Below are 21,100 nucleotides of genomic sequence, written 5' to 3' on the forward strand. Positions count from 1 at the left end.
TTTTGCTGGCAGTTAGTGTTACATATCGTATTTGATAAACCATGGCTGCACGTCTTCAGAAAATAGCCGCCTGTTTAAAGGGTTAATAGAACTGATATTTGAATATTAACTTTATAGACCACCCTATTATAAAACGAACATGATAAAACGGCTATGTGTAATCATATATGTTTAAAGAGCTTAAGTGATTTTTCATGTTTAGTCAACCGATGACAACATGTAAGTACAAGATATACAGTAGCTTAGAATACTAGGTATTTCTTGCTAGGCATTGTTTGTGATTTTGAATGGGGACGGATTATGTCCGTAGCTTGGTTACTGTTTAAGTGCAGCTTGTATTGTAGTTTATGTCTGCCGTGACTAAAGTCCTAATGGCTTTTTGCGATATGTAAAAAAAGGTGACCGGGAAGCTTAGTAATTATTGGATGACATTTTATATTTATTTGAATTAAAGGTAAGTTTATGTAAAGGCATCTTACCATTATTCAAACAATCTATTTTATTTCGAATAACTGAATATTTTGATGGCAAAAACACCATTATTAAATAAATACGAAAATAAATCGAAGATAGAAATCCTCGGTATGAAATTAAGGCAAGAAAGTGGCTCTCTGATAAAGCCTACATTCACAATCGGGTCATTATGATATTTCTGATTCTTTTTCTCATTTTTTTAATTCAAATCAGTTTTGATAATGAATTATTTATAGTATATTTATTCATTTTTACCTGTTATGTATTTCCTTATTTAAATAATACTGTATATATTGTTCGCTATCTTGTTTAAAATGGTAATGTTTATAATAATACGTATATAAAGGGCTACACAAGCTTTTTGAAACTTTTGCCTTATCCTATTGATATGTGTCAATAAAATATGTTTAAACAATGGCTATGCATTAAATGATGACAGAGCTAATTGAAGCTAACAGTTGTTTTAGAAAGTGTAGCCATGGATCTTATAAGGTCCATGGTGAAGACGATGTGTTCTACTGGACATCCGTCACAATATTTAGAGCTAAATGGAGCTACATGTATATAGTTTGCTAACCATAAAGCCACAACATGCCAATTCAACGGTTAAATATAGAGTTTAAGACCATACACAGCCAAAGGCACTTTTATTAAAGAATTCATTTTGACCTAAAGATAATCAAGGGCCTAATATTTTCACATTGGGAATAATAGCCCATATTTTCATTGATTGAAATTCTGTATTATTTTACATGAGCGGTTCCAAGACCGGTGACAAACAAACCCAAAACCAATTTTAACTGCTCCTACTAAATATCTGTCAATTAAAAGGGCAATCAATGACCTTTCCGTTTAGTTTTTGAAGGTCTAATGAGGACAAAGCATCCCACCCCTCCTTCCAGCACTACTTATAAAATGAAAATTATATCAACTTGCTACGTCCACGGTTCGGTAGATATTCACTTTTTTAAGATGGTCGCCCCTGGATACGCACGCGTGTTTTAAATACTTTTTCAGAATAATTTTTAATAGCTATGCACTGAAAAGAAATCCTACCATTTCCTGTGCGAACAGTTTCTAATTATGTTTCTTTGTATACAACTCAGTTAATTAGTAACTATTAAATCTTAATACAGTTGATTGATTTGATTCTTGAAAATCATTATAGTTATTCCTGTTAAAATCTGTATAAACTGACAATTTCCGCTCTCGTGGGAATTGTAAGATTGCAGTGTTATGCAGGGGCAGACTGGGCCTCGAAAAGTTGGCAAGTTTCGAAAGCCCATGGGCCACGATTGCAAAAATAATTGATATATTTTTTCAAAATAAATAAAAATCACCATTACATTCCCTGTAAAATATAATGGTCTAAATTCGTCGAGATAATTATCTTTGAGTATGGTTGTCATGACACGAATACATTTTTAATCTTCAACGGAATGGGGGTCAAAGAAAACCAGTTGGTCCGTGGGTTTAGAGCTACCCAATCCGCCCCTGATGTTATGGTAGGTGAAGTACCGTGTAGCAATCGGGGCAACCGTGAGCACCCTAACATAAAATTAAATAACCGCATAAATGTTTAAAAAAAAGATCCGTCAATTATTGTGTCCAAAAATGGACAATCGAGACTTTCTGTACAAGTGAAAGTCACCAGTGTTCGTTTCAATAAGATGACTAACCATTTAAACCATTAGAAAGATCACTAACAGAACACCCTGGGCAGCTTGGATATACTGCTTTTCTTGGGCCCCATCACGGTAACATGACGAGAAAATGAAACTAGCTTTGTTCATCTTACCCGCATCCCACTCACAGATCACTGTTCTCATCGGAGTTAGGCCAATTATATTTATCAATGAATGCGAAGATTAATTTTATTGAATTTGAAAAATAAAATATGTCAAATTATTTTTATTCAATTGGCCCCTGACCTCTCCGGACCCTAGAACCACGTCCGACGGTCCGAGGCCCTGTCCGCCCATAACCACATGATAATTCGTTTGATCCCTGGAGTGTCCACAAGGATCTTTAAATCTGGAGGAGTGACTTTTGGAGTCAATATCCACTGGGGTTACCACGTTTTCATGGTGAGTCATTCCGGGAGTAATTGTCGAATACCATTCAAGATCATGAGGCGTCTACGTTTGCAGTAAACATTTAAATATGACCTTCTACTACCCCTCGCAGAAGTGGAAATGGGGACTCAAAAGATCACATATATCATTATCACTTTTTTCAAATGGATGTATAAAACTGTGAACAAGCAAACAAAAAAGTGTGTATTTTAAAATGGTAAGTCTATACTTGATATGATAATAAATGACACTAAATTTTAGCCGTAGATATGTGAGTGTGTTTGATTCGTGACCAAGCATCATACAGAAATATTTACAGGCCTACTTGTATAATATCTTAAATCAGCCTGAAGTAACAAATAGACGTAGTAAACTGTCAATACAATTAATGTAAGAATGGAACGAGGTTTATATCAATACTTTATAAACGCGTTACCCATTAATCAATTATTATTAGCATAAGCCAAATAAACCATGATTATTTAAATAATTTTACGTTAATTAAGTGGAGTGTCTCTGTTTGGTCATCATTAAATATTGTTTTTACATGGTGTATGGCCTCGTTACATTATATATTTTATCATTGCTTGATAAAGATTAGGGAAGCCTAGTCGAAACGTCGAACAATAAAAAGTAATTGTATTCCAAGAATTTTGACCTGGTGTATCTTTAAAGTCTCGTTGACAATTTGGGACTAACAGTCTACGATAATTCTTATTTCTATGGCTCTGTGTGAAGTGTGAGACGGGAATTTTGACGTAACATTGACATTTCTGCCTATACAATTTTTCGAATTCCATCTAACAACGGATCCTTTACATGTATATACCAATTATACGTGACCACAGGGTTTCGCCCACAGAATAACAAGACAGATTTCCTTTGAGAAAAATTCTGAAGATTCTTTGGAGCCAACAGGTGATTTTGAAACCGGAAAATTCAGTTGGAGTTCAGTGCCCTAACCACAAACCACCACGACCCCACTCAGCAAAACATGGAATATGCAGTAGGTATTCAATATACATATATAGGCTAGGAATCAAATGGCCAAAATATATATTTGCATTCTTGTAAGCCAGGCCCGTAACCGGGGGGAGCCCCCCCCCCCCCCCCCGTGAAAAAATTGTTAACCATAAAAACAATAGATATACATTGTCCGACAATTTTACAGCACCCCTGAGAACACTTCCCACCCCCTCTTTGCTCTGAGTTAGTTACGGCTCTGTTGTAACCCCAAATGTGGTGACAAGAAATGTGAACAACACCCACGAATAATAACCACACCAGGTTATGGTGACACATAGTTTTCAATACTTTTAACGAATTTTACCCGACCAGGTTTATGCTTAACATCCAATCCATGGAACTATACACATTGCCAGACATGACTACTGCATAATACTAAATACAGTGAATCAATGCTCTAACGACATGAATGAATGGATTCCCTACAAAGCACATTCTGCACATTGAGAAATAAACACGAGTGTTTGATAAATAAACAATCAAAGAAATCAATGACGTTAACCATAAATGACTACATCAACCAATGACAGGACAGCTGCGATATGATCTTGACTGTAATCCGACTGCTTTGTAATAGACCGCACACTCCAGACAATATCAATATTTCCATAGAAACCCCCAGCACTAAACTCCTTCCTCCTTTGTGTATGTCACCTAATATCGCAAGCCTAATTGTTAATGTGGATTTATTATGAATATTTCATGGTATTTTAATTCCAATGGAAAACCAAGACCGGACTAACTTTAAAATCAAACTGCGGTGTTCATGGAGGTGCTGTGGTGATGAATTATTGTGACAATTTGACCTGTAATTTAGTCGATTCGATTAGACATAATACACGTGTGTGATATGGTGTTGACATAGTAGCTGTACCAAACAGACATAGATCGGAGCTTTAAGGTCGTGTACATATTAATACACGAACAATAGACTATGCCCAAAAAGGGTAAAAAAGGTAAAAAGGTAGGAAAGAAGGCTAGTGAAAAAACTGAGCCGTCGTCTAAAACCAAAAGTCAAGAATCTGTCCTAGCGTTTGCTGCTGCTAATTCCAAGTTATGGGAAACTCGACTAGGAATAGCCGAAGCTTCTAGAAATGGATATAAAGACTGTGCTCATCGCCTGGCGGTAGAAAACGAAGAGATAAGCAACACCATGGTTCGAAATGAAAGAGACATGGTGGATGTTATAAGTTTTCTCAAGGAGAAGCTGACAGAACAACAGAAAGTTCTTGATCGTGAGCAGGAGAAATCACGCGCCCTGAGAGTAACAGCACGACAAGAAATGGAAACACTGATCGAAGACTTCACTAAAAAGATAAACCATTTAGAAGAAAAGCTAAAAGAAAGGAACCAAGAAATATTTGCCCTGAAAGATGAGTTGAAGTTTGCCAAAGATTTTCGGAGAAAACGCGACCAAATGCAGAAAGATATATTTGATTTGAAAAGAACCATGGACAACGTAAACAAGATTCACAGAGAAGAGTTCGGACGTTTGGAAAAGAAGTTCCTACTAGAGAAGATTCAGATTGAAAAAGATTCCAAGCAGAAAATAAACGAACTGACAGAGAAAACGCACCATGAAGCCGTTTCGAATTTAGACGAGACAACGAAACGGGTTTTCAAAGAAAATGTTCGTTTGAAAGAAGCACTGAATCTCGAGATGAAGCAAAGTGAAATACTAAAGAAGGAGAGGGATGATGCAGTGACTGAAAACGACAAACTTAAAGAGGAGAACAAAACTAACAAGATGGCCCTTAAAAAGAAATTGTCACAAGATACCAGAGATAAAGAGCAGCTAATGTCTTACAAAAACAAGGTAGAAACGCTTGAAAACTCTTTAACGCATGTGGTGAGGGAGTTTGATACAGAAAAATCTAAAATGTCATTGACTGCCATTAGTGAAGACCCCAGTGGATTAAAGGTGGAATTAACTCGACTTCAAAGAATAATGGAACTGAAATCGAAGGAAATGGTCAAAATAAAAAGACTTGCTAAAACCATTTTAGATCAAAGAACAGAATTGGAAAACTTTTTCATGAGTGGTTTGGACGATGTCAGATCTGAAATCGCCAAAGAGAAATCTTCTCTCTCGAAAATACAGCCCTCAAATTTGCCCTGTTCGACGTTTCAAACCCTTGACAGGGGTGAAACCCAGCTAAGTTTGAATTCGAAGACAGATATTGGCGAGTTGTCATGGCTGCAGAAGGAAAGAGTTTTACGGCATCTCTTCGCTAAAATGAATGGACAAAAGAATGGAACCCCTGCTCAGTTGAAACAGTAACCTACTGCATGACTACAGTTATGGTGACAAGACCGACGCAAACTAATAATGATAATAGTAATAGCTTTAAAACCCAATACTAGTATTGTGTAACTGCTGTAATATTTTTTTCGCGATTTTATCTTATGAGTAAAAATTTTAAGATATTAATAAAAATTTCTTAATTTCTTTCTTCATAGTATAGATAGTCACAAATCTGTGCTAGGCAGCAATGTAATGGCTATTCCATAATCTAAAATACGATGTAGTATATTTGTTATTGAGGATTGCCCTGCAATATCCCTACCATCTCAAGCACTCCTCAATAAAACATTTGAAGTTAAACATTTAGAGTTCAACATTTGAAGTTATTTTAAGGGAGGTTTCGGTCATTAGATCTGTAATTGAGTAGGGCCCCTTTACCTTACCTCGCGGATTTTCTTCGGTTTTTCCCCGGTTTTTTCCCAGGTTTTCCCGTTTCTGGTCACTGCTACCGACCCCTGCACGGAAGCAATACTATTGAACTAAAAGTGTAGTATTCGCGTCGAGTGGACGTTAAAACCCTCATTTTGATGTCTTCTCTTTTATTGCTCAGATCTAGGAGAGTTTGGCCGGTCGTATCGCTAACCTTTAGATACGATTTCAAATACAATTTTAAATATCATATATCTTCCAACATGACCGTGGCACATATCCATACGACACATGGGATTTCATTATGGGTAATCATATTATTGAAAAGTAGCTAACCCAACACGCACTTATGCAATTAATCACGAACCTGGCTAAAGTGTATAATATCACCAAGAAACCAAATGAATTTTCTTTATGTCGGCGTATTGATTGTGGTTGTAATGAAAGGCTCGTCTCTTTGTATTCCAGTTTCATTCTCTTAAAAACAAAAGACGCTCGTTAAACTGTCACGAATGATCTATAACTGTATATGACATTTCTAGAACCATATCAATGTTCTCAAATTCATTCGAGTCTTGAGATACCTATTTTTTACGCAGTGTAAATGTATTGGATTCGTATCGCATTATTATAGAGGCGATATAGCTTTGAAGGTCTTCTTCGTCGGATAGTAAAAACTTCGATTAACGGTTACATCGGACATGGTCTAGTTAGATGTGCAAAATGTAATACAAATATACCAAGCTTTTTTCAGGTATTCACGTTTTAACGCCTAATTTACAAGTGTATACATTTTTAGTGGTTTTTAAAGAGTTGTGAAAAATTCCTTTACCGCTTAACAATTTCTGAACAATCAGAATATGCATTAATGAAATCTCTACAAGTAATGACGTTAGGAACCCCGCAATGCACTTTACTTTGTCTCAGAAATCTATGCCCGAAATGTATAGTTTCTCTTATGATTTCAGGGGTATCTAGCTGTAACGTGATTATGAGTCGCCCTAGTACTGCATCAAGCAAAAGTTCCTTGGGAATAGTTCCGTTTGGATTTCATGCAAAGACTTCCTTCGACGCCGACGATGCCCTGCGCCGAACAAGAAGTGCCACGTGGAAATTAAAAGAATCACCAAAAGATAACGACATCTGGAAAAGACCACCACCGGATTTCCGGTATGCAGTGTATGATCCACAACCGCCTAAACGCAACACTGTAGATTCGATGAAACCTTGGAATTATGGTACCATTCCTGGAGAACGAGTGGTTTATAAAAGAGAAAAGACAACACTGTTGCCTCGAATACTGAATAATGATCAATCGAAGGACGAGAAGGAGTTTAAAAGATTTTTCAGAATAGATCGACCCTTCACAGCTAAGAAGAAATTTGTTCGTGAGGGGATGTATGAAGCTGGAGAGTATGAAATGCCCAAGCCGCATGATTTCAGAGATGTAAGTATATTTTGGTAACTAAAGGGTATTTTATAAAACATAGGACACTTACCCCCAAAACCGCAAATGATATTTTTGAAATAATATTTCAATGATTATACACTATAGAAGTTTTAATGTTATAAGAAATTGCAGCTTTCTGTCCATCTAGAATGAGCTGCTATAAGATTACAATCACGTGTTTTTCAGTTTTCTATCATTTTATATTTCATGACTTACCGAAGTTTTATCATGGAATTAGAGTACTGTTATAATTCCGCGGTTTGTTAATGTTAAGACATGAAATGAAATGGTGTTTAACGTCCTACTGTTCTGCTCAAACTAACTGGGCTAATGAAGATGGCAATGTCGAGAATGATAAGAAGAGTAGACGAAAATATTGTATTGATAGGATGTTAAACCCTATTCCATTCCATTCATAATCATATACTTAGACTGTCAAACAATTTCACCGTAGGTTGCACAGTGATATTGAACCGCGTGTTGTATTCAAATAAACAAATTCATATTATATGCATTGTAAATTCGACAACTAAAGATAAATAGTCAATCCAATTGTCTTTATTTTTTTAGTATCCATCATTAAAATCATTAGGATTGGAAGAACTACAGTTAGCACCAGAAAGAGACCCATATAACTTAAAATTCAACTCAGAAAGATTAGATATAAGTAAGTATATCCACAGATATTAATCTGATTAAAATCATATTCCTATATTTTTCAATTCATTTTTAGTTTTCTTTCGTTTTATATTCTATACATTTTTATTTTGCCGCACCCGTTTTACTAAACATCTGGCAGGTTGTTATCATTGGATGGTGTTCTAGTTGTGTACTGTAAACAGACAATGGACATGCAGATTTTAAATCAAGACAAGACCAAGACACCGTCAACAGTATTAAAATGTGTTCTGATTATTACGTGTCATTTATTTCTTTTAGTTCGTGGTCTAACAGCGGGTGACGCGATATTCCTGTCAGCAGATTATCCATATATGGCACCACCGTTACCTCGTCAACCTCGTTTTGAACCAAGTTTAATGTTAGACAGAGAATCATACCCACAAAGAGAAGTCCGGTTCACGGTATGTATGGCTTACCCGTTTTACTGTCGTCTGTTCGTGATTCCTTCAGAGCCCACTTCAGAACCAACTTATGGGTGTAAAGGACGACGTTATTGTTTGGTGTATGATGAGTTCAATTTCCCATCTCCATCTATGTTCTTTGATCAATTTCATCATTTCTTGGGTGTGTCTGAATCCACGGAATACAAGAGAAAATAAGGTGTGGCTCATGGTTCCTGGCATGGGTGATAAACATATTTCTTAATCTCAGACTAATGTTCTACAGGAAATGAACTTGGTTGCTCCCTAAACCAATCCCAAATTCTCCAAAATAAACGCTACACCAATACCCTACAGACTTAAGAGCAGGTTACGATGTCAGTTCATAATTCAAACATTTCTTTTGTTTCTATAGATGGTATAATGACTTCATACGCCTTTAATATTATGTAGATAACAGTAAAATTGAAATTACAATTCGTGTGAGTTTCTGGTGGATTATCCATTTTTTTTATATTTTAGAGATATCGTCGAAGGAATCGTCAAGCATACAGTGCATTTATGGAAAGGGTTGAAGCCGATTTAACAGCTCAGTGGAACAAAGAGAAATTAGAAAAAGTCATTCAACAAGCATCTTGATGAAGCAAAACATTAGATTATTGTACTCAATTTGATTGTTTACCGTTTAACATTACAATCTCAAACGAATTTCGTGCTCAACAATTTTCGTAATCAGTTGCTTTTGTAGTCAGTTGTATATTTCTAACCAATATCCAGTGACGTAATTAAAACGCAACTAATATTTCGCAATGAGAACCGAGATCGAAACGACATGATTTGATAGTTCTACTGGACAAGGGTCAAAGTCTTTTTGTCCCATTCCGTTGCAGACGCATGTAGATCCATATTTCCGGACCCTCTTCTTCCCTTTCAAACTTTGCAAATGGCCTTTGTGTTCATCGTTTGGCTAGTTGAAAAAGGTTTAGATTTAGACTTTCTGGTAATTTTTGACCCACAATCCTGATTTTGATGCCGAATGATAGGAATATAAACATCATGATATCGAAATCGACGTCAAAATTGACGTAATTAATAGTAGTATATCCTGTACGGATGCATTTATGAAAAAATGTAGTTGGCCAACCCCCTTCTTGATTTTTATCAGGTATGTTTGGGTAAGTTTTTAAAAGAGAAATTATGGGTCAAAACATAGTTTTCATTTAACACTAACGTCAATAGAAAACTGAAATATTGGCCTACTTTCGTGGAGTTGTTTCCCCTAAATGCGTACAATCAATGTCAATAGTCTGGTATCAGGATTGTATCGATTTACCAGTGTTTTTGATCAAGATTTGTACACCTATAAAAAGTCTTTATAGTCGTCTTCAATGTTAATTTGGCTGTGATATGTTTATATTTTGTAATTTACATTTGTTTTAGAATAGATATTGAAAATGGTTGTATTTTAAAAGAAATATATTGTCGATTATTGTTTTGAAATATTTGCATTGTTGTTCTCGATGCGGATAGTTACCGTATTTCGTATTCCAATACACAATCATAAAATGTTGCCAATGACCCATTTATTTCCCTTGCATTTTTATATCCCAATTTAATATGAACGTAGATTGTCATCGGTGGCGTGGTGGGGCGGTCGCAGAAAGGGGATGGGGTGGGGGAACGGGAGATTTTGTAACGACGCCTCGTTTATTCGCTGCAGCAGAAAGAACCAAGCCAAGTGATTAACAAGAGCGTGGGTCTGAAGGTTTGCTCTTCATCGAATTCCAATTGTCAAGGGTTATCGTACGTGTAGGCCAACGTGTATACGGAACAGCCGTTTTTGTCCCATCCGAACAACTAGACACCGTTTTTTTGCCATGCTATCCGTCCTGCACCACAGACAGGAAAATCCCGAGGTACATCGTACCATTTGCTTATTCGTCCTCGGCTCTACTCCATGAAGTGGAACGAAACAATACCACTGAAGGATGCTGCTTAGTGAACCAACGCCTTACTCACTGAACGACCGTGACTCCCTTGAAGCCCCCACCCCCACTTGTTCACTAAGAATTTCTAAAATTCTTTTTCCCCTTGACTACCTAAAGCTTTTTAAGGAACAAAATATTTAACATTCTATAGTTTCCCGAGAAAGTTTTTCGGAACTTTCCGGCGTGGTTTCCGCTTATCCGTGGTGCAGGAAGTGTGGCCTGTCAAGGAAATACCGGGATCCCGTGTCCACATATTTCTGAAGTCTAGGCACTAACTTGAGCCATGGGGGACGGGGGGTGTTGGGGTTGTTGGGGTGGTGGGGGGATTGGTGGGGGGGGGTGTTGTTACATCAATGAGTTGGAGTCTGGGATCAGCAAAGCTCCCGAATGTCACTGCCATGGACACTTGATAGTCATATTCATCATATCTTTTATTTGTTTATCTAAACCGAATAGCATGAAATTTTAGATTGCTGCTTTAATGATGAATCGGATATGGTTGTGCTACTGACAACAGAAATTACGGTTATGTTATGTGGTCGACTCGTTTACTAAATTCAGTTAGTCTGTGTCAACAGCGGAACGCAAACTCTGTAAAATTTAAAAAAAGATAGACTGCCATTCCACAAAACAATCCAACAATGTTATGTTTAACCCAAATCAAAAAGGTCTAGCCTTTTTAAGAGGCAAATTATTGGGATAGTTAACACTCATGCGAAGATTTTTAAATAAACTTCCGTCTTCTCGGCTGTAATTGATAATGCGTGTGGAAGAATGGTCTCTCAAGTGAGGCAAGAACAGTACAGTTGTGAACTATAAGACCGGAAAGACGAAGTAGAAACCACAAAGCGATCCTCGGAAAACTGATAGAGACGTTAACATTATGTTAAATATATAAGCTACATGCTATCACAAAAAACTAACACATATTAAAAGTATCACCATAATGTATTTTGTTTCTCACCATTTTGTTTGCAAAAACTCTGACATAGTTCGTAAATATTTTATTGTCAATTTCACATTTTAGGCAATATACAAGCTCCGAGTACAGGGTCGAATTAAGGTTTATGCTACACAAGCTACAGCTTAGCAATTATGTCTTATCAAACAACAAGTATTGTAGCTAGGGCCGCACGTCACAAAGTCTGTGCCCTGCCCTTCCCGGACACAATGCGACACTGCCAAAATATCTTTCCAAAGAGTCTTTTAGTATTTACAAACAAGTCGTTGGTAAATTTTTCACAGTACTAAAGACCCGATGCTAACACTACCGTAACGAATCGGCGTGAAACAAGTACGCTCTCACAAACCGCCAACTTGTACGCCGATCTCCTGACAGGAGACGTGTCTTTTCTTGATCTGGGGAAGTTTTGTAGCATTCCGGTAAGTTTTTATATGGCTAGCCTTACCCAAAGACACCCTTCGGCTTCCCACGTACTCGGCTGCTTCTTTAGCTTTAGATGCTGGGGTAACTGAGGGAGTACTGTCGGGATACAAGATAGATGCCAGGTGCTGGCGGTCTTTCTTCACCGGGATCAGAGCGGATTTGATCGTACTTTCTTCTCGCTTCTCTTCCTCCAGAATCTGCTCTAGTTTCTCGACTTTGTCCTGGAGATCATTGGTGCTGTAAATTAAATGAGGTTTTACACCAATCTCCACATGCATATCGGCCTCGGCTAAATCTCGATGGAACTGAAGAGTTGCTAATTGGCGCTCAGAGGAGTAACGCTGTAGCCTGTTGGATTCGTACAGTACTTTCTGAGTTTTGTATTCACTCTTCAGGCGTTTTTTAACTGCTGTTACCAGTTTATTGGTAATTATTACCTTTTGCTTTCTTAATTGTCTTAATGTTTCGCTCATATCTTTAATTCGTTCATCCAGATCATATACAGTTGACGATAGTTCATTTGAGCGCTCTTCACGTTTTAAAAGTCTTTGGAGTTCTTCACTATCCTTCTCTAAGATCATTTCGTGTTGTTTTATGTCTGCTACCAATTTTGACAAACGTTCCGACATTTTGTTTTCCAAATTGACGATTCTTTGCAACTTTGCGTTAAAGTCGCGAGTTCTTTGGTCGTCTAATATCAACCATTTTCGGGTAAGCGTTGCAGCCTTTTCAAACTTAATGAGAATGTCAGGAATGTATCGAAGAAGCGCGCTTATTTCTTCATCGGCGTTCAGTTCTTCGACCATATAAGCACTTTCATAGCACAGAAGGTCCAGATTAATTGATTCTTCCTCGTCCATATTAAATTCTAATTGTTCTTTAAGAAAGGCAAGTCTCTGGGACAACTTTTTGATTTCTGAGGTATCGTACAGAGGTTTTATATCCGCGAATTCTTTGCTGAGAAGCATCAAAGCAGTGTGGGATTGGGCATGCAAACGTTCCATAGCTGCTGCATCATCAAAGTCCTCTGGATCTTCCAATGGGTCGGAGCCACCGTAATCCGACATAATGCCACTCTCGCTGCTGTCGTTTGATATGTTACTAAATTTTGAAAGGGAAGATGACGTAGATCCCCGTCTATTTTCACCATTATTACTACCCTCCATAAAATATTTAAACAAAGGCACAAAAATACGACTGTTAAAACTTATACGAAGGTCCCTTAGGTAAGTTAAAAATTTAAAGAACCAGGTAAAGTATTGTAAACATTTGTTCAATGACACCGGAAGACTGTTTCTGCGATCGATTTCATCGTCGTAAACCTGTCGTAACTGACTGATGTTTGTGATGTCGTAAACAGAACTCTGCTGTGATAGCTGACGCACCATACTGTAAAATAAATTCACGTCAAATCTCTCAAAGCACATTTCTATTTTATCCTCGAATGCTTCAATCTGCCGATACATCAATTCACTGCGGAGTGGTTCTTCTGACATCATTAGTCGCAACTGAAAAAATATAACACACGTTCTATTAATCTTGGAACATAAATGACAGATGAATGTGTTATGGAACAACGGAATAATACATTGACATAGACAATGGAATTGGATATTTGCCAATTCATGTATATTTGCAGAGTGCTAATTTTTACATGATGAAAGGGTAACGGGGTATACGGGCTGTTAAGTACCAGATGCTCGGCAAGAATGTTTCGAATCTGCCAATTGTATTCACAATTAAAGACAACACTGGCAATCCACCGCTGAGATATAGATGTTTTAAGATTCATTTGGTGTAATTGACAGTGATAATATTATTTGCGAAGTGGGTAAAGGGGAGAGGACCTTAATTTGTATAACTCATACAAGACGCCTCTTTTATTTCAATAAATCAAATCATTTTTTACAACAGTAACTCAGTTGTCAGATAAGATTGGAAAATTTATTTAATCCGAACGCTTTTGGTATCTAAGGTGGCCGGTCTGAAAAAAGACTATCCCAAGCTTTATATTAACGTAAAATGTTAGGTATATAATGGACGTCATCCACCACATTACCTATCAAAAAGGCGATTAAAAGAGTCGGGCACAAGCTATTGACCTATAGCTATTATATGTGACTCTTTTGTCGGTTAAATTAAAGCCTGGGCCTTATTCATGAAAACTTAAACTAAGATACAATCGAAATTTTAAGAAATACTGCAATTCGATTGGCTGACCAGTAAAATCAATTTGCATAATAATCCAATGAAGTTGCAGTATTTCTTAAAATTTCGGTTGTAACTTAGTTTAAGTTTTCGTGAATAAGGGACCTGGACTTTTGGCCAAGCAACCTACCTGAAGAGCTTCTGCTCGCTCGTCAGCCATTGTTCTGGAAAAAAATATACAATAAAATAATATGTTATTACGATATTACGTTTAAGAATAAGAAAGTACTTATATGTATTATAAACTAAATGTGACCATATCTCAGCAAATTAAATAATATATAGAAAGAAATGAAAGAAGTTTGATCAATACCTTTGTTGCATTTGTATTTTCATATCATTGTTATTATTAGTGCGACCCATACAAGAAATGTGTGTCGTTTTCAAGTACCCATAACATATTTACGTACAAGTTGTTATATACTCCTACAAAGGAGTACATGTCGGATTCACCTTTATGAACTTAGACTTATTAAATTAATTATTGTTATATATTCCTACAAGGGAGTACGGAGGGTTCACCTTTATGAACTTAGACTTATTAAATTCCATATCATAATAAATACATATATACATACATATAAGATTGGGAAACGTTAAAGGCTGTTTTTCAAGCCCGGTAGGGGTTTGGCTTGGTACCCGGTTTCAATTGAAAATGCATCAGTTACTTATTTAAGCTACATGTAGAATCTAATTTATAACAGTAAAACAATGATTATGTTCTTTCAATCCCGAAATTATTTGCTAGAGAGCTTTTAAGAAGCACCAGAACTTGTAGTTCTACAAATCTTTGGTAACGAGACAAACTAGGTAAGGCTTCTCAAACTAGGTCATTTCGGGACTGATATATGGTACAATTAGACAGGCGATCCTACAAGTGTGGAATCCAAACCATGGGTGAGGAGTCATCCCTCCATTCACGCCTATTCCGCTAGTCAAACTTTCCCAAGAGTTAAGATTTACTGAAGTTTCAGAACATAAAAAAAGTTAGAAACAATACGTCGAAAGGGGCTAGTGTAATATTCCCGCTATTACTTAGAAAAGTATTTCGGCTATACTATATTTTCATGGTCTTGGTTTTCAACATAGGAAAGTATTACCTTTTATTAATATCTTTTGGTATAAACCATAAAAATACAATATTTATTCAATTTGTATATCATAAATTATGTTTGTGTACAATTATCTATAAATACTTTTACTTTTAAGTAAAGGATAAAAGGGAGACAAGCGTCTCTTCATTCTGATATAAATAGTAAATTCCTACGATTCGTCCAAAACATATTTATGGTCTATATTTAGCTTCTGTCTCTATTCTTGTCCAACAAAAGGCGTTTATATATTCATTATTTTTCAGTTAAAATTCGATTTAGTCGATTAACCCGATCGATTAACCTAAATGTTGATTCATTCACACAAGAGCACGACGCAATTCGGTCCAATGGTTAAGAACTTAAGAACGTTATAAATAAATTTGTTTTTGCCAAATTAAAACCTGACAATCGCGTTCAAAAAGTTACAGACACTATCACTCTCAACAAGAGGAGCACTGGCCTACTGAGAGTATAGCATTTTGAATCAGCTTCCAAGACTTCGAGGTTTGCAAAACTGATTTTGAATACAGTAACAGTAAATTAAACTTAAATTCACTGAAAATACGCCAATGATTAAGTCAAATATTCGAAGCATCCGACCCCATTTACCCTAGTTTCCAATAAGTTTCCTTTACAGATCTGGGCCCTTATTCACGAAAACTTAAACTAAGATACAATCGAAATTTTAAGAAATACTGCAATTCGATTGGCTGACCAGTAAAATCAATTTGCATATATCCAATGAAGTTGCAGTATTTCTTAAAATTTCGGTTGTAACTTAGTTTAAGTTTTCGTGAATAAGGGCCCTGGTCTTGACATTTTAGACATTTGGTCAAGAACAAAGGTGTATCGTTGTATTTAGAAAAGGTGTTATCATGCAGTTACATTCGTTGTGATTCTAATTACATCCATATTCCAACCCTATCCATGAAACGACAACGAACGTTAACTGAATCTTAAACTATTATCATGAATAGTAAAAAAATAATGACAGATTGGTCTCAAATTTTGCATCCAATCTTGTAGATTCCATGAAACGACAACGAACATTAACTAAAATAATATTTTAACGATACACAACGATCGCCAACGCGGGACAGGTGTATTAAAATAAATGTTCAACATTCCGACTTGATTTGGCGGTTCTCTTTGACAATGTCCCCACTTGGGTTTCTTGTTGTTTATGGGTATATGTCTTGTGGTTCGTCTATCACTTCATGTGGGGGGCCACGGTGAACCAATGCCAGTAAGTATGGGACTGGCTATCAACAAGGTGGCCTCGGGTTGGACCCCGCTGTTGGCCGCAAAAGGACGGAAGGCCTGGAAAGTAAAAACGTCTAGTCGTTCGGATGGCATAAAAAACCGAGGTCCGCCTCTCTACCTTTGGCTCTTGATCCCTAATGAGTGTTGGTCAGTTGCACAGATCAGATCAAGGGCCGGTTTCCCAAAGCTCAAATCTCAGTTATTTTACCGATCCGTTAAACTCTAAGGTATCGTTACCTTGCTAACGTGCTGTTTGTTAACGGTCCGCGGGGCAGGCGGAAGCAATTCTTGATGTGGGGGGGGGGGGGCTATCATCCTAGGACTTTAGGCGAGGGTCCACGGGTCGCCTAGGCCCCGGAATCTCCTGGGGATCTGGCTAATGAAATTACTCAACAATGAAGTGAAATTTTATTTCTTTTCTAAATCCCTTACCATGCAAACACAGTGGATGGTGGTTTCCTGCGATGCTGAACTTGACAAATATATGTATAATAACACCAAGGTTGTGGACACTGTGAGGTCACAATTTTTATACGATTTTGACGAAACTGACAATGTATGTTTATAATTGAAAGACCTCGACATTTATAGCTCTTGGACCCTCTAGACCTCACAGTTTTTATTTTAGAGGACATAATTTTTATACTATTTTGATGAAACTGACAATGTATGTTTATAACTGAAAGATCTCGACTATTTTAGCCAGTTCAAATTTCGTGAAAATCGGATCGAAACAGCCCGACAAATTGGCCGTTACCCTTAAAGGCATGTAATACCCAGGTTATGGGTCATCCAGAGGTTCGAATTTTCATCCAATTTTGATGTATCCCAAAGGTCTGGGTTCCTTTCGATATTCGCGCGTGACTTCCTGGATTATGACCTCTGATTGTACGAAATATCACGTTTTTAGCTTGTGGACACCCTGGAGGTCACCATTTGCATCTTATTTTCAAAACCGGTCAAATAAATCACCATTACATCATAATTATGGTTGAATTTACCGAAGATTGGACCGAAACTTTCAGTAAAATGGCGCCCCCCCCCCCCTTTCCGCAAATATTATAAAAGCATGTAATACCAAGGTTGTGGACCATCTAGAGGTTAGAATTTTTATCCGATTTAAATAACTAGCTCATTGATGAGTTCAATTTTGCCCCCGTGCCTTTTATTGCAAAATGTGAAATATGAATGAAGTTCGTGGACCTTCCTGGGGCTAAATTTTTTGTCCGATTCATGAGATGAACCATAAACTATGTGTTAAGGATCAATAGTTCATGGACGAGTTCGACTTTGGTACGCATTAGATCTCACCTATAGCCCCTGCTTTTTACGCAAAATGTGAAATTTGTATGAGTTTTTAGGCCCTCCAGAAGGGCTACAATGGTTGTCCCATTGATGAAACTTAAAAAATATGTTAAGGATCAAAAGATCTTGAATGAGAGGATGAGCCCTATTGATTTTACCTCTTCCCCATACATTTCTTGGAAAATGTGGGCGTATTTTGCATGACAACCGCTTGTTTTAACTGGTCATCATAACTGATAGCAGTGAATTATTTGATAGATAAGGGACACGGGGAACAAGTGTGAGAAAAACTCTATCCCGTCGTTTTTTGTTTTAATTATCTAATATCCTAATCTGTCATAGATACAACGGATGTGAGATCGGGTTGAAATAAAGATCGACTGTTCAGTTAACTAATCGTGACCCTCGCTACTGGGATTCTCATTAATCAGTTTATAGCATAACAGAGAGAGAGAGAGAGAGAGAGAGAGAGAGAGAGAGAGAGAGAGAGAGAGAAAATAGAGAGAGAGTTTATTTAACGTCCACTCGACACAAACTATGTCATTTGCGCGTAGGGGTCTTTAGCAGTGGGAGGAAACCGGAGGACCCGCAGAAAACCCTCGAGGTTGGACGGGCGACCCTACTCCTTGCCACGTACAACCGGGGAATCGAACCCATACCAGCTGACCCAATGACAGACCCTATGATATAACGCGCACGAGCTAACCATTCGCCCCCCCCCCCCCCGAGCATAACAGGGCCTTTTTCTGAAAATCTACGTTCTAGAAGTCTCACTTATATGTTAAAATCAGATCTCGTTGTAACTAACGGCATAATCGCGGCCAAATTATTGGGGTGGTGGGGGATAAAGCCGGAGAAAAGAGTACTTGCGAGGCCAAATTATTAAAGCCCCCCCCCCCCCAAGAGTACACTATTTGGTCAATGTTTTTTCAACAATTGAATATAAATCACTTTACATACATTCATATTACAATAATAATAAATATGTGCTTTTAGAACCATTTTTGTCTATTTCAAGGTTCCAAAAATAGAGACATACGCCCATTCAGGTGCCAAATAATTGAGCTATACGCCCTTTAAAGAATGAAGCCTACCTTGTAGCACCAGCGGATTTTATTCTTCTTGTCGCCATTTCTGAGATTTAAAATTGGTGTCTTAATATATCGTTCTCATAAATAACCGATGATTTATTACTAATCTCATTACTTTCCTGCATAAAAAACTAAAGGAATGAACTAACTCCGCCATTAAAATACGGCGTCTCTGAAGCACTAATCACCATGGTTTTACAGATAAACAATTCAAACGGAAATCTAAAACCACTTCACAAAAGATCAACGAAAACAGTTCACATCATTATGTTCTGGAATTCGAATCTGTTTCTCCAAAAATAACTGAAAGTGTTACGATGTCATTGGTGATCGAGAACAACTGTTTCCACAATTGCTAACACAAATGTCATGGTCTGAACATTTCACGAACTGAACATTGGACCGTAACATATAATATGATAATAAAACGTCATTTGAATATATCGGTGTATATATGTGACCTGGAAAATAAAAAAATTATGAATGATAAAACATATATTTATATTGTTGAACTGTCACAAAGCAAAACTAGTGACCTAAAGGCTTTCTTGCAAGAGACGCCAATCAAAGACACATACCCCACCGACGGTTGGAGACATAATGGAATAATACCAATTTCTGAATGGCCTATTTGAAAAGCTTTCATTGTATGATTTGCGTACAATATATAATAAAACATTTCGATTGAGCATTTATTTGACACTGCCTCATTGTTTTTTGTACTCGCTGAATGTACGTCACTACAATTGTTTGGTAGTAAACAATAATTACACTTTAATGGTTGCTAGCTTTGTAAAGTGGTCTTGTACTTGTGTTGTTTGGACTTGAATATTCGGAATGATCTGGCAATGAAGCTTACATTTTTGAAACTACGTGCATAATAAAAAACCAAGAGTGGGTGGAGGGCGTTAATTTCAGGACATGCCAGTCGACCCTATTGCTTGTCACGTAGGCTACAGCTGAGAATCGAAATCATTTCACTTGACCCGACAGACCTTATGATCTAAAGCGTATGCGTTAGACCATTCGGCCATCCGACCCCCCCCCCCCCCGAGGCGGGGCTCGAGGATAGTCATTTCGGGACTAAAATATGAAATCGCTTGATCGTAGCAAGTCCTAATTAGAAGATAGCAAGTTCTAATTAGGAGTTACTAACTCCTAACGAATTAACTCCTAATTAGGACTTAATTTTAGGGCGAAATAAATAGAGAATAGCCATGCAAAGCGTGGACATACGTCCACAGAGCAGCTATATTTGAGCCGCTATATCCGAAAGGAAAACATGGATCTGATAATTTGATGAAGGTCCTGCACAAGATTAGAAAAAAAAAACGTTAAAAGTGTAGCGCCTATCGGATTCGGAAAGTGGGATAACGCCGGAATAGAAGATCGAGGTACGCTGAATATCGATATTATTTGTCCTTCCATCAATGCTTCACACACAATTTGAAAACTATCAGTTATAAACTGTAGCTTCTAGAGTGGCTGTAACTATGCAAGGGAGGTTTGCGGAGCGCTGCATACCGATCGAGTTTGTCCTCTCAAAACCCAAATGATTCAAACTAAATTGGAAACAAATCCTTCAAACTATAGCCTCTATCGAGCTCAGAGAGTTTTTGGGAAAGTGGGTATAACTTTGGGTCGGGAGGTTGCGGAATGCTGAATATCAAGATGGTTCGTCCACTCATGAACCCAATATGTCACAGATTATATGTAGCCAGTATCGCGTTCACAAGGTCTTCGCAAAAGGATGGGGTGTAACTCCGGAACGCAAGGTCGTAGAAAGGTATATATTGATAGAAAAAACGTTGCGTGATGCTGAATATAGATAATCTTGGACCTCGCATGACCCCCAATAAATTAAATTTGAAAAAAAAAAGCCTTTTGGCAAATGCGGTCATCCCCTGGAGGAAGGTCGCGTAACGCTAAATATCAACAGTGCTTGACACCAAATTTGAAAAAAAATTCCTTTAAAACTGTATTCTCTAAAGCGTTTACGGCAAT

At 37.4% G+C, this 21,100-nt stretch overlaps 2 protein-coding genes across 6 annotated transcripts; one reads left to right on the top strand and one right to left on the bottom strand.

Annotated features, from left to right (window-relative positions):
- The first annotated feature begins 313 nt into the window (after window positions 1-313).
- LOC126832325 (uncharacterized) lies at window positions 314-10,260 on the top strand. 5 transcript variants are annotated; one of them, XM_050563073.2, is made up of 5 exons: window positions 314-454; window positions 7,218-7,696; window positions 8,270-8,366; window positions 8,639-8,781; window positions 9,283-10,260. In XM_050563073.2, the coding sequence occupies exons 2-5, from the start codon at window positions 7,241-7,243 to the stop codon at window positions 9,397-9,399; spliced, it is 813 nt and encodes a 270-aa protein (XP_050419030.1). In that variant the 5' UTR covers window positions 314-454; window positions 7,218-7,240; the 3' UTR covers window positions 9,400-10,260. The 5 variants fall into 5 exon arrangements, 4 of the variants coding, with proteins under 4 accessions (XP_050419030.1, XP_050419032.1, XP_055959461.1 ...); XM_050563075.2 differs by lacking the exon at window positions 314-454 and adding an exon at window positions 2,686-2,766; XM_056103486.1 differs by lacking the exon at window positions 314-454 and adding an exon at window positions 4,204-5,913.
- Window positions 10,261-11,677: 1,417 nt separating this feature from the next.
- LOC126832298 (uncharacterized) lies at window positions 11,678-19,493 on the bottom strand. The gene is made up of 3 exons (XM_050563023.1): window positions 19,100-19,493; window positions 14,474-14,507; window positions 11,678-13,643 (listed from the first exon to the last, which is right to left on the bottom strand). Exons 1-3 carry the CDS (start codon window positions 19,135-19,137, stop codon window positions 12,051-12,053), a joined length of 1,665 nt encoding a protein of 554 aa, XP_050418980.1. The 5' UTR covers window positions 19,138-19,493; the 3' UTR covers window positions 11,678-12,050.
- Between the last annotated feature and the right edge of the window lie 1,607 nt (window positions 19,494-21,100).

This window comes from Patella vulgata, chromosome 9 (genome assembly GCF_932274485.2).
Source record: "Patella vulgata chromosome 9, xgPatVulg1.2, whole genome shotgun sequence".
In the NCBI taxonomy this organism is placed as follows: Eukaryota; Metazoa; Mollusca; class Gastropoda; family Patellidae; genus Patella; species Patella vulgata.